General features: G+C 26.3%; 2 protein-coding genes across 2 annotated transcripts; one reads left to right on the forward strand and one right to left on the reverse strand.

The window, feature by feature from the left end:
* Positions 1 to 3,830: 3,830 nt before the first annotated feature.
* Positions 3,831 to 5,006, reverse strand: OCT59_005928 (uncharacterized protein; the record flags this gene model as incomplete). The annotated part of the gene is made up of 1 exon (XM_025331703.2): positions 3,831 to 5,006. The coding sequence occupies one exon, from the start codon at positions 5,004 to 5,006 to the stop codon at positions 3,831 to 3,833; it is 1,176 nt and encodes a 391-aa protein (XP_025183888.2).
* A 2,066-nt stretch (positions 5,007 to 7,072) lies between these two features.
* Positions 7,073 to 7,461, forward strand: OCT59_005929 (uncharacterized protein; the record flags this gene model as incomplete). Its single annotated transcript, XM_066140939.1, has 2 exons — positions 7,073 to 7,268; positions 7,358 to 7,461. The coding sequence occupies 2 exons, from the start codon at positions 7,073 to 7,075 to the stop codon at positions 7,459 to 7,461; spliced, it is 300 nt and encodes a 99-aa protein (XP_065997778.1).
* Between the last annotated feature and the right edge of the window lie 7,353 nt (positions 7,462 to 14,814).

A 14,814-nucleotide genomic window follows, 5' to 3' on the forward strand; every position in this document is an offset into this window, starting at 1 on the left:
TTTATTATGTTAATTATTAGTATATGTTATAAACAAGTATCAATAATGAATAATGAATTTGAAAAAATTTGAACGTATTTTATTTATATCTGAATGATCAATATTAAGAAGATGGAACTTTCTGTTAGTGATACGAAAATATTTCTAAATTTCCTCATGGAATTTTTAAATAACGGAAAAGTCCGTTTTAAATTTATAAGTTCTTTATCGAAGAGCTAATACATAACAATATGTAATTATAAAATTGGCTTTATTATTTTTTACTTATTTAGTTGAGATACATATGATCAACTAGAGAAAGTATTTTTTAAGGTTTGGCGTAGAAAATAATGAAGGAAACAGAAATGAAACACAGACCAAGAAAGGTAACAAATAAAAAGCGATGTTTGAACAACATAATGTTATACAATCACCTGATTGCTGCTCTGATCACATGATTGTTGCGCCACTCCTTATTGCGTATTATATTACTATGCCAAAAGGATTTTGTACGACCAATTGGGCATGTAATAATTTTCATTCCAAAGCTCGTTACAGTAGCCATACAGTAGTACCTCTTTTTGAGCCTTCGTATGCTTTCTTCTTTTCTGGATCTTGATAACCAATCCGGATTTTTTGTTTATTTTTTTTTGAACCTGCCAATCTGTCAATCTATGAACCAATTTTTTCTTGCTCTTGCAGATTAACAGATGCTGATTCAGGTGACCGATTTCTTGGATTCCCTCTAATAATTTCACTCTTAAAACAAATAATACACTATTGCTGATTGCATTCACGATTCCTTTAGCTCACTCTTCAGTAGTAGCCGGTTTCGCAAGATATATGTTATAACCCACAAAGCAAGTATAATCGGATGCTTTGACCATTTTTTTTAATAGCTTTGGTTTTATTTTTTAGCCTTTCTTCGATTAAAGGTCTCAGAAAAATTAGCTAAAAGTTTGTGTAAAAAAATTTGGGGTCAAAAATTTTTTACTTCCAAAATCTTTGATTGAGGCAGTCCACTTTTGTCACTTTTTTTGACCAGATTTGATACCTTTTGAAGCATGCGGTTTTGGAGGCAACCAGCATAGCAAAATTGGTGCCACAAAAACAGACTAGAAATACTATATCCAATAGTTTTAATCCTGACGTTCTAGCTGACTAATAATAATTTCATTACGTGAAATTTTTTGACCTTCTATAGCAGTCCGAAACTGCCTTCCTAATGGGTGAAAAATTTTGGTATAAAAGGAAATATTTGGATTATGGCCAGAACATTGTATATTATAATGTATTTCTTTTAAGGTTACAGTCCTTTTTTGAAAGCAACCCGTATAGCATAAAATTATGGTGTATAGGAAGCGTCTGGATCGTGGGTTGCAGGGCCGATTTTGAGGGCAACCAGCATATTGACCTCCTCGAAGTGTCCGTTCCCTGCTTCTCTATCATTGATGAATTAGGAACAAGAACTCACAAAAGGTCATGAAAAAACGGATTTAAAATAGTTTCAACCTGCATGGTAGATGGAACCAAACCTTCTTTCCGTATAATCTTCAAGCACAAAAAATTTTTAAAAGGAAATTTTCCACCAAAAGTTATTTTTTTGAAATTTCCAGATTTTTGTAATGTTTGGATGAGCGAAAGTGAAATATTGTATTGGATTGAGAATAAGCATGCAAGACTTTCCGATCCACAATCATTGCTATACATTGTTTGATTTTGTAAACGGCGTTTTGGTATAAAATACTGTTATTCCTGAAGGATTAACATCTCATTTACAACTTCTGAACGTTTAATAAGAAAATCGTTCAAAGCAAAGATAAATTTATTAATGAATTATTATTATTATTATTATTTTTAATATGCATAATTTTAACCATATTTACTTTTTATAAATGCGAAAAAATGGACGTCTGAATCTGTGAGAGAGGTAGCATTTGCTGGTAGGATTTATGAAACTATTGTGGATTTGGGCTAATAGATTATGGAACGTGGTCGATAGTAGTTTAATCCAACGATCTTTCAAATGCTATGGCGTTTCTAATAAGCGTGATGAGACAGATGATTGGATTTTTGATTATAAACGTCTTGAACAAGTGTAATCAAAGTGACGAAGCAGACTTTTGGATGATAATAGTAACGACATTAATGATAAAGATATTGAAATAATAATAATGAGAAAGAAGAAGATTATGATAATGAATGGGATAATTAGAAAAATATATTAATCCATTGTACAGTAAATACAAATATGAATCATAAAAAAATTAATATAATATGCAGAAGTTCAAAATTAATAAAATTACGGTTTGGCCGGATAATTTAATTTGAACGGGTATTTCCATAACAAATTTAATTTGCTTGATTAGTTACAATCAAGAATTATAATTACTATTGGGTATTAACGACAGCGCTATACGACAGTTTAAGTTTATATTTTAACGAATAACGATGGCTCAATTAGAGCTAGATCTTGATTCATCATTTGGAAAGTTCCTTATTTTAATTTGTTGTGAATAAACTAAGTAAAACATTGTTGCTATTATTCAATTTTTGACGAACATAATGAACTTTATTTTTCATTCTACATTTGATTTCTTACCGCCGGTTCTATGATATTTATTTAGCTGATTGCTACAGATACATGATTATAAGGATTATTTATATCGATTCTGCCAAAATCGAATTAATCAAAATCCAATTAAACTCGATTATCGAATAAAAAATCGAAACTATAATGCCGGCCCGAATTACGAATTTATAAATCACGTGACATCGGATCTACACTAAAGTCTTAATTCCGGCCGGAATTATAAGCTTGGCCGGAGTTATCGCCGATCACTGATTATTCGTGCAATAAACGTTTATTTTAAATGCAAAAGCATAAGATTTAATAATCAAATGGATTGTTTATATGTTAAATTTGTGATCATTGGAAATTTTTCTGCCATAAATTTAATAATACACAATCGATTAGAAATTAGAAACTACTGATCGAAATCGAAAATTGAATTTTTGAATCGAAATTTGAGAAACGATTAATCGCGATTAGTCGATTCTAAAATCAATTCTAATTATGGAAATCGATTCCAATCCCACCGGATTATTTTAAAATCGTGCTTTCCAATTTCCTTTCGATTCTTATCTATAATTTGTTTACAACAGTTCATCTTATGTTTGGTAGTGACATTTGCTTGCCCAATGATGAAAAGTCCATCCAATAATGTTTATTATGTGACTTTCTTAATAAAATAATCTATTTTTTTTTTGTCAATAATTTTTGGTAATAAATAAGTTAATAAATATACTAGAATCAAGTTTTTGAGCATGATTACTCGATCAAAATAATTCAAAATTGAAAAAAAGGAAAATAATCATAACAAATATGCATGAATTCTTTCGTAATTTTGTTCTTAGACTCGGATTACAGTATAATGACATTAAAAATATATAAACAAATTTATTTTAATTTTTATTTATTAATTAATTCTTTAAATTGAAAAGAAAACATTAGATAAAATAAAATTAGTATTTAATTATAATGAACGTGAAATTGTTTTTTCTTTGTAATCCATGTATAAATGAAAAAAGGCTTAAAATTACAAATATCGATATTCACGATGTATTTTCGTTCTTAGACTCGAGTTATAATATTATATTCGTCCGCATCATTTAAAATAAAGGAAATGAGATTAAATCAAGTTATTTAAAATAAAAATGAATGAGACGCAAGTTAACAAAGTAAACAATAAAATGATTTGCTTAAATACACAAATGAATTTATTGTAAATCTAACTAATAAATAAACAGTATTAATTTAATTATGATCTCACTAAAATATATCAATAAAACTAATGTTTTATTATAACGAAGGTCTCAATTTCTTCAATATTATAAACTTCATTTGTATTTAAATTATTTTCGTAATTACGGTCACTATTGTGAGCTTTTAACCATTGATAATCGTTTATATACAATGAATTAAAGCCAAAATCAAATCCAGTGCCATGATAATCGTAAATAGCTTTATCATAATTTATCACACGACTTATTTTCATATTTTGAGTATCTTCATCGTTTTCAAATGAAAAAATAAAGTTATCTGATGAATAATAAAATGGTAGATTATTATAATCAATACGTAAAAGACTATCCCCAATTTTGTTAAACCCAATAGAACTGTACCCTCCAAAGATTTTATTTGTTTGTTTAACTTTAATTAAAACCAAACTTTCTACTTGACCTTTACATTTATTTTTAAATGATTCAGTACTAATACCATCAATACTACCACGATAAATAAGATTGAAGTCATAACGTGAAATCCAGAAATCTTCTTTATTAATCCATTTAAGAATTATTTTTGCGAGTTTTGGTTTGATAATCTTTGAATCAAATTTTCCTATTCTAGGTGGTAATGTTGTTAGTTTTGGATAGGTGCCTTTATTATAAAATTCTTTAATCTCTTCATAAATTTGTTTAGGAATGATATCTTTGTATGGTTTGATTTTATTGTTATAATCATCAAAAGTAATATCCACAAATCGAATGAGAGGAATAAATTGATACAACGTTTCATATAATGCTTCATAGTCCCCTTTATTCCATTTGTTTCTGTCACTATTTTCGCTTTCTAAACCAGGAGTTTGTTCAATACCCCATCTAATTAAATGATCCCAAGCAACGATTTCTTTAATCAATAGGTTTTCTCGTTCAAGTAGGTCATAAAAAATATGTTTGTCTAATGAGAGAAAATTATCTGAAGTAATCAATAGCTCTGAGTTAAGGCAAATTATTTCAAAACAATAATCTTGTAAAATCATACAACTTGTAAGTTTACATGCAGTATTAAGAACAAGAACAAGATTTTTTTGAACCCAATTTCGTTGATATTCAATCAAATAATTTCGTAAATATTCAACTAATTCTTCAAGGAGTAGCTCATCAGATGCGATTAAAAGTTTAAGAATATCTTCACCCGGTTGTTCTATCAAATCCAGTTCACCTGTGTAAATATATCTTATCATAAATATATATATAGGAATAAATTTATTTAATATTTTTCAATAAATAGTAAATTTAATTTAAGTTACTAAATAAATAAAAAATTATTTTTTTTTTACCTTAAAATCATGTCAAAAATATTTGGAGTAATATTTGGCTTATTAAAGATGATCGTATCATTTTTCTTTGTAATCCAAGTGGATGAAAGAGCACCTTTAAAATAAGGAGAACGAGCACGCAAAATTACTGAATGCGCATGAAATTCTTTTGTATTTTCATTTTCTCCAACTTTAATAATAACATTATAATCATCAGCATCGCTTAAGATTAAGGAAAAGTCTTTCGAAAGATTAGAATAGAAAAATGAAGTCATTTTAAAAAATGAAAACAAAAATAAAAGGTACAAGAAGCACAAGCTATCAATGACAACTTTTTTTATACAAATTAAGTTCATTATAAAGTTTAACTAGGAAATAAACATTGATGATCAATAATGGCTTCAATTCATGCGCCAATTATTATATATAAATTTAAAAAATAATAAAAATACCATTTTAGTAAAGTTGCATTTCGATGATTGCTCATTAATTTTAACGTAAAATTTGTAGTGTTTTGTAGGTACGATTTATTGTGCCATATTCCCGCACTGCATTAACAATATGGTATGGTGGTACTAATTGTACTGTACAACTTTTTCAGTATCAGTATTTACAATCGGCATGAATAATTCTATCCGATTTGTAATCAATTTCCTAAAATATTTGAAAAAAAAATTTAAATAACATGTAATATTTGTATAAAAAAAAAATTTTCCTCGATTATCTAAATTCTTCAATAGATATAACTCTTTTTTTCATTTGGTTAAGCCATTTTTTTTTTAGATAAAACATGCCAGATTGAATGTTAGGATTGCATACTGACAATAGGGTTATTCTGCATTAAAAATTATTTCTGGATTTCTTACCGAGTAATTAAAGTAAATATCCAAGTTTTATATTTGTATAAGTTTTGAATAATACAAAAGATGATAGATGACCAATCCTTGAAAAAAACGTCAACATGCATTCGTTGGAGTTTCCGAACGTAATTTTATAAAATAAATAATATAAAATTATTTTGATCTAGTTAAAATCAAGTAAAAATTGATCATAATATCAGATATTCTCTGCGAGAAATGAGCTAGAGGTTATAGAGGTTTCAAACTGCGTATCCTAAGCGACAATGCACAGACATCACGTCACGAATTGTTGATCTCTAATTTTATTTTATTGATTTTTCTTTTTTGTGTGTATAAAAATTTTAAAATTGTGTATGACGTGTTTCACATATATTGTACCATTAAAAATTAGTTAATTCTAAAAGTTATTAATATATTTTTATAATAACGACACAAAAATGGGTCTTTTGATCTTTATTTTTTGTATTTTTTGAGATTTGGCGATCCTATTGTTTTCTCTTTGTAGCTAGTGAATTTTTTTAGGCGCCTAGAACATACTTATAGAATCTCCTAACCCTTTGCTGTTAAAATCCCAAAAGGGTAATCGCGATTTAAAAATTCCGGCCCGCATTAGAATTCCTTTTGGCCTGCATTATCATGATTTTGCAGAATCCAAAAAGGAATAGCTGATTAAGTTATATTTGTTATATTCGTAATTTCAATAATACGATTTATATAATTTAAGTAATAAATTATGCTATACGGAACAAATCTTCCTTATCCCCCTTTCCTTATTAGTTGTTCATGTTTATTATGCTGGAAAAAGGGTGTGTTTTGACATTTGGTGGATGTATATAATTTCGCGATGTAACGTATACCGATACTTTTTCTCGGACCCTTTATAGTAACATATATTACAGCTGACACATGACAAATTTGATGCCGAGAATTTTGTCGGTTGTCGGGTTGTCGGTGTACGCGCACATTATAAAATAAGCTTTTTTTATATAACTATAATAATTATATATAGTATATTAACTTTATTTTATCAATATCAATAGTTTTTTAGAGCATCAATAATGACTCATCCCTTGACATTTCATTTGAAAATTTGCTCCATTTGTCTTATTTGCTTAGATTGTAAAAATCTATATGTCCAACTGTACTTGCCAGTCAAGAGAAATTGAATGGAAGAAGAAAAAAATTGAACGTGACTATACAGTAGATTTTTGCCATAAGCCACTTACACAAAAAGGTGCCACAAAACAAAAGGTTGCATTGGAAATAGAATTTCTCAACTGGTTTTTTGTCAATGCTTCTCCACATATCGAACTTTCACCAACCCCAAGTAATGTTAATATATGCAAAAATTGTATGAACAGATATCGCAGAAAAAATTATTACTCAATTTATTTAAAATTTATATATTCAATAAAGCCATTAAAGACAAACAGCTTACTCAAAATGAAACCGCAAAAACTACAAATTTGATCAATTTGGAAGATAATGTTAGGAGTAATAGATATCACGTGCTTATTTAATTGACCGACAAAATTCTCAGCATCAAATTTGTCATACATTATGAAATCAGCTGTAAGATGTACCGATATTTTAGCTACACTAATTCGGCCAGCACTATAAAGTTGGCTCAAGTAAAAAGATTTAATTTGAACTCTTGCGGTTTATTTTGCCGAAATTTGATTACTGGCCCATTAATTGGTTGCATCTGCTCCGCATTATGAGTTACTCATAATATATTCAATGTACCGATACTTTTTCCCTTCAACAACCTCATCAGTACATACAGGTTTGCTTGTAAGCAATTTTTGCAGTATATTTGTGATAAACTGTAAATGAGTATTCATTTTCACAATTACATTCAATCTCATTTATATATTAAAAGGGATGAAAAAAAAATTTGAATAGGGCTAGATATTAATCTTGGTGTCGGTTCAAAAGAATTTTGTTATTCATAATTTCCATAAAATAAAAATTTAACATACGAAGAAATTTATTATATATTCGTCAAAATTCTATAAATAGAAATTTTCTTGAAATTTTAGAATAGAATTCTATGGAAATGTAACGAAATAAAATTGGAAATATGGCATAAAGTTTAAATCACATGTATCTGAGAATATTAAAAAAAAAAATAACTAATTTTAATACATATTTAGACATTAATGGTGGAAATGAAAAACGTTTGCATATACGAAACATTAACGCTCGAGGGTTCATAGTTTAAACAAATAGTCACTAATAAATCATTTCATATTAATTATACATATTTTAAATTACTGTAAATTATGTTGTAATGGATGAAATGGTATGTATTATTTGTTCAGTTATTATTTAATCTCTTTCACATGGATAGAATTGACTTTTACTGCTGTTCCAATCATTTATTTACCATGGTGGGGATACTCGTAATCAATGTATAACTTGTGATTCAAAACTAGAATTTAAATCAAATTGCCAAAAATGGTGCACAAATTGCTTTATAATTTACACTGTGTTAGATACTGTTTAACACCAATTATTGTTTTTGGAATTACAGAAAAATCTCATGTAATAAGAATTTCATTAATTACTATTAATATGACTAATATGAAAAATGATGGAGAATACTTTTTAAAACTCAACACTCATAACTATAATCAAATGGCTATTATGTGCATAATATAGATAAATATTCTAATCTATTAGAGATTTATAGTTTTATAAAGAACGCTTAATTATATTCCTTTAAATGTTTTTTATTCTCATATTGCAAATTTAGTAGAAATCAATGAAAATTCTTTAAATTCAATTATATCAATTATGTTTATCCCTTTTAATATCGATGTTATTGTAAGGAAATTTATCATGAAACAACTTTATTCAAAAAGGTTTTGCAAGAATTGTTTTACAATTGTATATTAAATATTCAATTAGTAATAGTATGGATATTAGCTAAAGTATCCCTAGTTATTATTTACAGTATAAATATAAATTAACTGAGAATTTTTTTAGTCCTAACAAGATTATTCTTTCAACTTGTTTTAAAAATTCAATGGAATAATCTGTCATGATTTTATAATGTTTGTGACTAGGGATGCCAACGGCCAGTTCGGTTCAGTTTCGGTTTTAAAACTGCAGTTTTCAACCAAAACCGAACCGACCGCAAAACCGACCGATAAAACTGAACTACAAAACCGATTGCAAAAATACTGCAAACCCGAATAAAATAATGCCACAAAGTATCAACTATAATTTTTTGGATAACATTCTTAATTTTTTTACGAAATAACGCCGATGTTGCGATTTACGAAAAATCACGTGATCAACGCGTAAATTCGATAATTTCAAAAATGAGAACACTAACCATAAAAATAGTTTTAATGGTATTCTCAATAAACAAAATCATTTTTTCCCCGAATATATTAAAAATTTACAATTTTTTTATATATAAAACTGACGGTGGTATCGGTTATAACCGAACTTTTGGCATCCCTATTTATGACATTAAATTTACAATCAATATACGGTAGTAAATACATTTAATAATTTGAATAAATTTATTAAAATTATTTAAATTACAAACTAAGAATTTTGTAAAACATTTACTATTCTAGTCTTAGTGTTTAAATAATTCATGATAAAAAAATAAAAAAATAAATAAATGATAATAATTTAAAATATAAAAAAAAAAATTGTTAAATGATTATTTAAAATCCATCTAAAGTTAAAAAATAGCAATTATAAATTAATTATTTGGTTTAAAAAGAAATCTTATTTATTTAAGAACTTACCATCAGAAATTTCCAGTTCATCTTGTTCTTTTGAATGAAGACTTGGATTATTATATACTTCGTCATCATCTTCTATAAGGAGAAAAAAATAATAAAATTAAAATAGTACAAAAATTGTTTGTTATTACATAAAATTTCCACCTACCATTGACATGTTGTTGAGTTATTTCTCTTTCATCATCTAAATTTTAAATAAAAGTCACGTTAAATAATAAATTGGAAAAAATAATGATTTTATTTGTTAGTAATTTACTTACCATTTGAATTTATTTGTAACTTTATAAATTCTTCGGGTAATTTTTCACTATCACCTAAAATTAAGATATAGATTTAATATATATATAAATCAATCTCGTTTTGACAATACTTAAAATATATTACCTCTAAAAATGGTAATTACTTTTGATGATTTGCTACTATTCTGCTCATTTGATTTATTCAAGTCGTTAACTAAAATAAAAATTAATTATTAAACATCATTATGTAATAATTCAACGCTGTAATGTTAATAATTACTTACTATTGTTAGGAATGTTAAAATCATACAATTTACTATGAAACCCTATTAGTAGTAAAATAAAGTATTTTAAAAACTAAATTATTATAGCCACCAAAAAATGGTAGAAATTATTATTTATACGGCTATACCTTCTTGTTGTTCTATTATAATATAAATTCAAAAAAGATATTATTAATGTATTTTAAAATAAATACATTCATTAATAAAATATTATGATCTTATACCTTCTGTTGCATTTCTTGGTTCAGGTAGATTTGCAAAGTTGTGAATTTTACTTGTAAATAATCTGCTACTTGTATAATTTTCTTCTACTTTATTCATTTCTAAATTATCCATTTCTGATTTGAATAATTCATCTGACATATTTTGATAATGTAAGTTAATATTGTTTATTTTGTTCCAAAGTGTAAGTATATTAGGTCTTTTTAATGGATCAGCATCCCAACATTCTTTCATTAAATTTTTATATTCTAATGGAGTTCCTGGCACAATTTTTGGTCTTATACCGTTAATAATATTCATTACAATATCATTTTCATGTTCATAATTTATAAATGGTGTTTGTCCAGATGAAATTTCCCACATAAGAATTGCAATACTATAAATATCTGATGCAAAAGTATATTCTCTTCCAACAATAACTTCGGGTGCTATGTAAGGAAGATTTCCATATATACTTGTTGAAGATTTATCAGCAGGTCCACAAAATCCAAGATCACTAATATACCAGTAATCATTTGTTTGTGAATATAATATATTCCCAGAATGTAAATCTCTATGATTTGCTTTCTCTTTATGAATATAATAAAGTGCAACAATTATTTCATAAATAATATTAATTCTCTTTTTCCATGTAAGTTGATTATGATTTTGTTGTAAATATTTTCTTAAATCTATATCAAATTTCTCCATTACAAGCATATAATTTCCATTTGATGGATTTTGCGTTAAACCAAAACATTGAACAACAACAGCACATTTATTACTTATAGTTAAATGTGATTTAGCCTAAAAGGCAATAATTTGTAAAAATTCTCATATTAATACAAAGCCTGCATAATTTTATACAATAAATTTAGAATTTAATTATACAAACCTCTTCAAACCAACTTTGATTTGCACTTTCAACATTTTCTAATTTTTTAAGCACTATATTATGATTTCTGAGTCTCGTTAATTGTTTTTTTTCGGAATCCCATTCATCACATGGTCCGTCAATCCAATATGCTGTATAAATTTCTGAGAATCCACCTTTTGTTAAATATTTAATATTTTCTAAATTACTATATGGGATCCATTCAACTACCTTATTTGGCATAAGTGATTCCATTTGACATTTCTGTATTAAATTATCAATATCATCATTCCCGGATGTCCAATTTGGAAAATTTTCTTTTAAATAATTTCGAATACAATATTCACAATATAATGTGGCTAAACATTCTTGGTTACAATTTTCACAAATTCTTTTTGTACCATCATTTTCCATAACTTTATTTCGATCATAATTTTTAGTTAAAAATCTTATTGCATAAGTTTTTTCATCATTTGTAAGAATTTTATCAGTAAGGACTATTTGTCGTTGGTATTCAAATTGTTTGTGTATATTATTGTAAATATTAGTATCTGTTAATGTTGCTATTCTATTAATTGTTGCACCAATTAATTTATATCGAAGAGTGGACATAATGTAATCAATAAGTTCGTTACTCCGAGATAAATTAGTAAAATACAAATTGTTGATCAAAACTTCATGTTGTGCCACATGACATAAATTTTGTGACCTTGAGGCGTAATATTTTACGCCTCATAACCAAAAAAAGAAAAATATTTAACAAATTTGATTGTCATACTTTAATGAATAGATAGTATCCTTATTAATATTCAAATAATTTTATAAAAAAATTATTATTATTTTTAAATCTTATTTAAAAAAATCAATAAAGACATGATTGATGAAAAGGCAATTTAGTTATTTTCAATTGAATTTATTTTAAATAAACAACGTGGCGAATAATGAACATGAAAGATTATAAGAAACCATCCAATTTATTATTTCCGTCTAAAAAAAGTCATATCTAAGAGAAGAATTTCTGTAGAATTATTATTATTAATTTTTTTTTAAGATGTAATGATTGATCGTAAATATAGGGTTAAATAAAAATATATGGTTTAATAAGTTTGAATGAAAGAAATTATTACGTAACGTCGTAACGATTTAGTGTAATAATAAATAAGGAATATATCAGGCGCAAATTATTTATATGGAGACTATTCTAAATGGCAGACAAATTTTTTTAGTTAGATTGGGATATTTTGGCTACTAGTTCAAGTGGAAATCATTTTCATAAACTCGAAGAAATAACAAAACTTCCAATAATTTTAGATTTAGAATGAAATCATCGTCAATTAGATAACTATGAAAATTTTACTTTGACGAAAAAAAAAATCTCAAAAATATTTATGTGCGTATTAAAAGTAAATAAATAAATTGATAATCATAATTACTATGATGACTTATATAATAAACGAAAATAATCAATTCAGTTAATAAAATCTAATATGTTCTGTAATAATTACCGTTTACTTTTTATTTTATTTTTATTTTGAATTATTTAGAAAAAAGAAAGTAAAAAAAAATTTAAACATTTCTCAGTAAATTAATAAGTTTTTTTTTTCGTTTCTGGATTTTTTTATTTTTTTTATAAATCAATTATCTCAAGAATAATATAAAGGTTTTTAGCGTTATGCAAAAAAAAGTAAAGATTTAAAAGAAAGATGAAAATCTTGGATAAATAATGAATGATTATAAGAAATATATAATGGTTTATTCATTTTCTTGTAAAAAAAAATAGATTTTATTTATTATTAAAAAATATTTAATAACGTTCATACAGAATATGTTTTTTTATGAAAAAACCAATAAAATATACTGTATATAATTGTTCATTGTAAAAAAATTACTAAATACAATTATAAATTTAGTACAAATTTTTTTTTTTTGTAGAAAAAACCAATAGATAAGATCTCCCTTTTTTTTTAAAAAAAAAAATTTTAAAAAAATATAATAATAAATCTTTTTTCTTTGTTGAATAAATAATAATAAATAAACACAATGCCAGCAAAACTCGCCCTAATTGTGTAATTCATTCAGTTTCCGAATGAGATATCATAGCAATAATTTTGTAAGAATTCTTCAGTTCCAAAATGGATTCTAGATTTTACGTCTGGGATGTACTCAGATTTACGGGAAAAAAAATTTGATCTTAGTGAAGAACCTCTTCATGATGATATTTTGGAGGTAACTCATAAACTTTCAATTAATTGTTTAAAAAAAAAGTATTATCATCTAATAAAAAATAAAATAATTCTGTTTAGAAATTATTATTTATCGCGGATGTGATTTGTAGCTAGTCCCGTTTGTCGCATGATTTATGTAGTAGTCATGAGATTTATACTTTTTGATCTCTAGAGTGGTGTTGGTCTGGAGTAGCTTAAGGTTAGGTTAGGATTATACTTATTATTGAAATTATAAATGTAACAAATATAACTTATCTGAAAAATCAACTATTCCTTCGTGCCAAAGATCATGATAATGCAGGCCAAAAAGGGATTCTAATGCGGGCCGGAATTTTTTAAATCGCGATTACCCTTTTGCATAAGTATGTTCTAGGCGTCTAAAAAAAATTTCACTAGCTACAAAAAGAGAACAATAGGATGGTACAATATATACGAAACACGTCATACACAATTTTAAAATTTTCGCACACACAAAATAAGAAAAATCAGGAGGATTTTAAAAAAAAGAAAAATATTTTTTTTACTTGATTTTATTAATTTTAACTAGATCAAAATAATAAATATATTATTTATTTTACAATATATATTACGTTCGGAAACTCAAACGAATGCATGTTGGCGATTTTCAAGGATTGGTCATTTGTTAAATAATTTTTTTTTTAAAAAAAAAAATTATCGCCAATGGTCATATATGAACAAATTTAGATGATTTTTTTTATCTTTCAAAAAAAAAAACAATTAATATTTATTTTAAAAAAAAAAGAATTTTAGAAGCTATCATATCATCTATATCAAGTTCTTCGAACTATTTGACTCTTGTCGTTTATCCATTAGGAGAATATCTCCTAAGACCTCTAGTAAATAAGATCTTCGGTCTTATGATGACGGTTGACATATATAATAAATGATTGTTATCGATAACATAGATCATGTATCGTAGAGACCACTATTCTTTAGGAACGAAGTTACTAATCTCTCCAGTGACCGTCTTGCCGCTTAACCACGCTTTTTTATTCATTCTTTGACCGTTCATATACAAATCTATAGTTTTACTAAGCAAAAAATGTATATAAAAAAATCATGATGATTTTCAGAGGAACGAGAAGAATTATGAAGGATGGAATCTAGTATCATTTGACGAGATGTATGCAAAAAAAATCCCCACTTCCTTTGGAAGGTCCATTTCATGGACTGATTTTCTGAGGAACGAAGAAAATCATGGAAGACCGAAGCTCTTATGATAAGGGTTGACACGTTTAGTATAAAAAATAAGTGATTTTTTT

The sequence above is a fragment of the Rhizophagus irregularis genome, chromosome 14 (assembly GCF_026210795.1).
Source record: "Rhizophagus irregularis chromosome 14, complete sequence".
NCBI classification, from domain to species: domain Eukaryota; kingdom Fungi; phylum Glomeromycota; class Glomeromycetes; order Glomerales; family Glomeraceae; genus Rhizophagus; species Rhizophagus irregularis.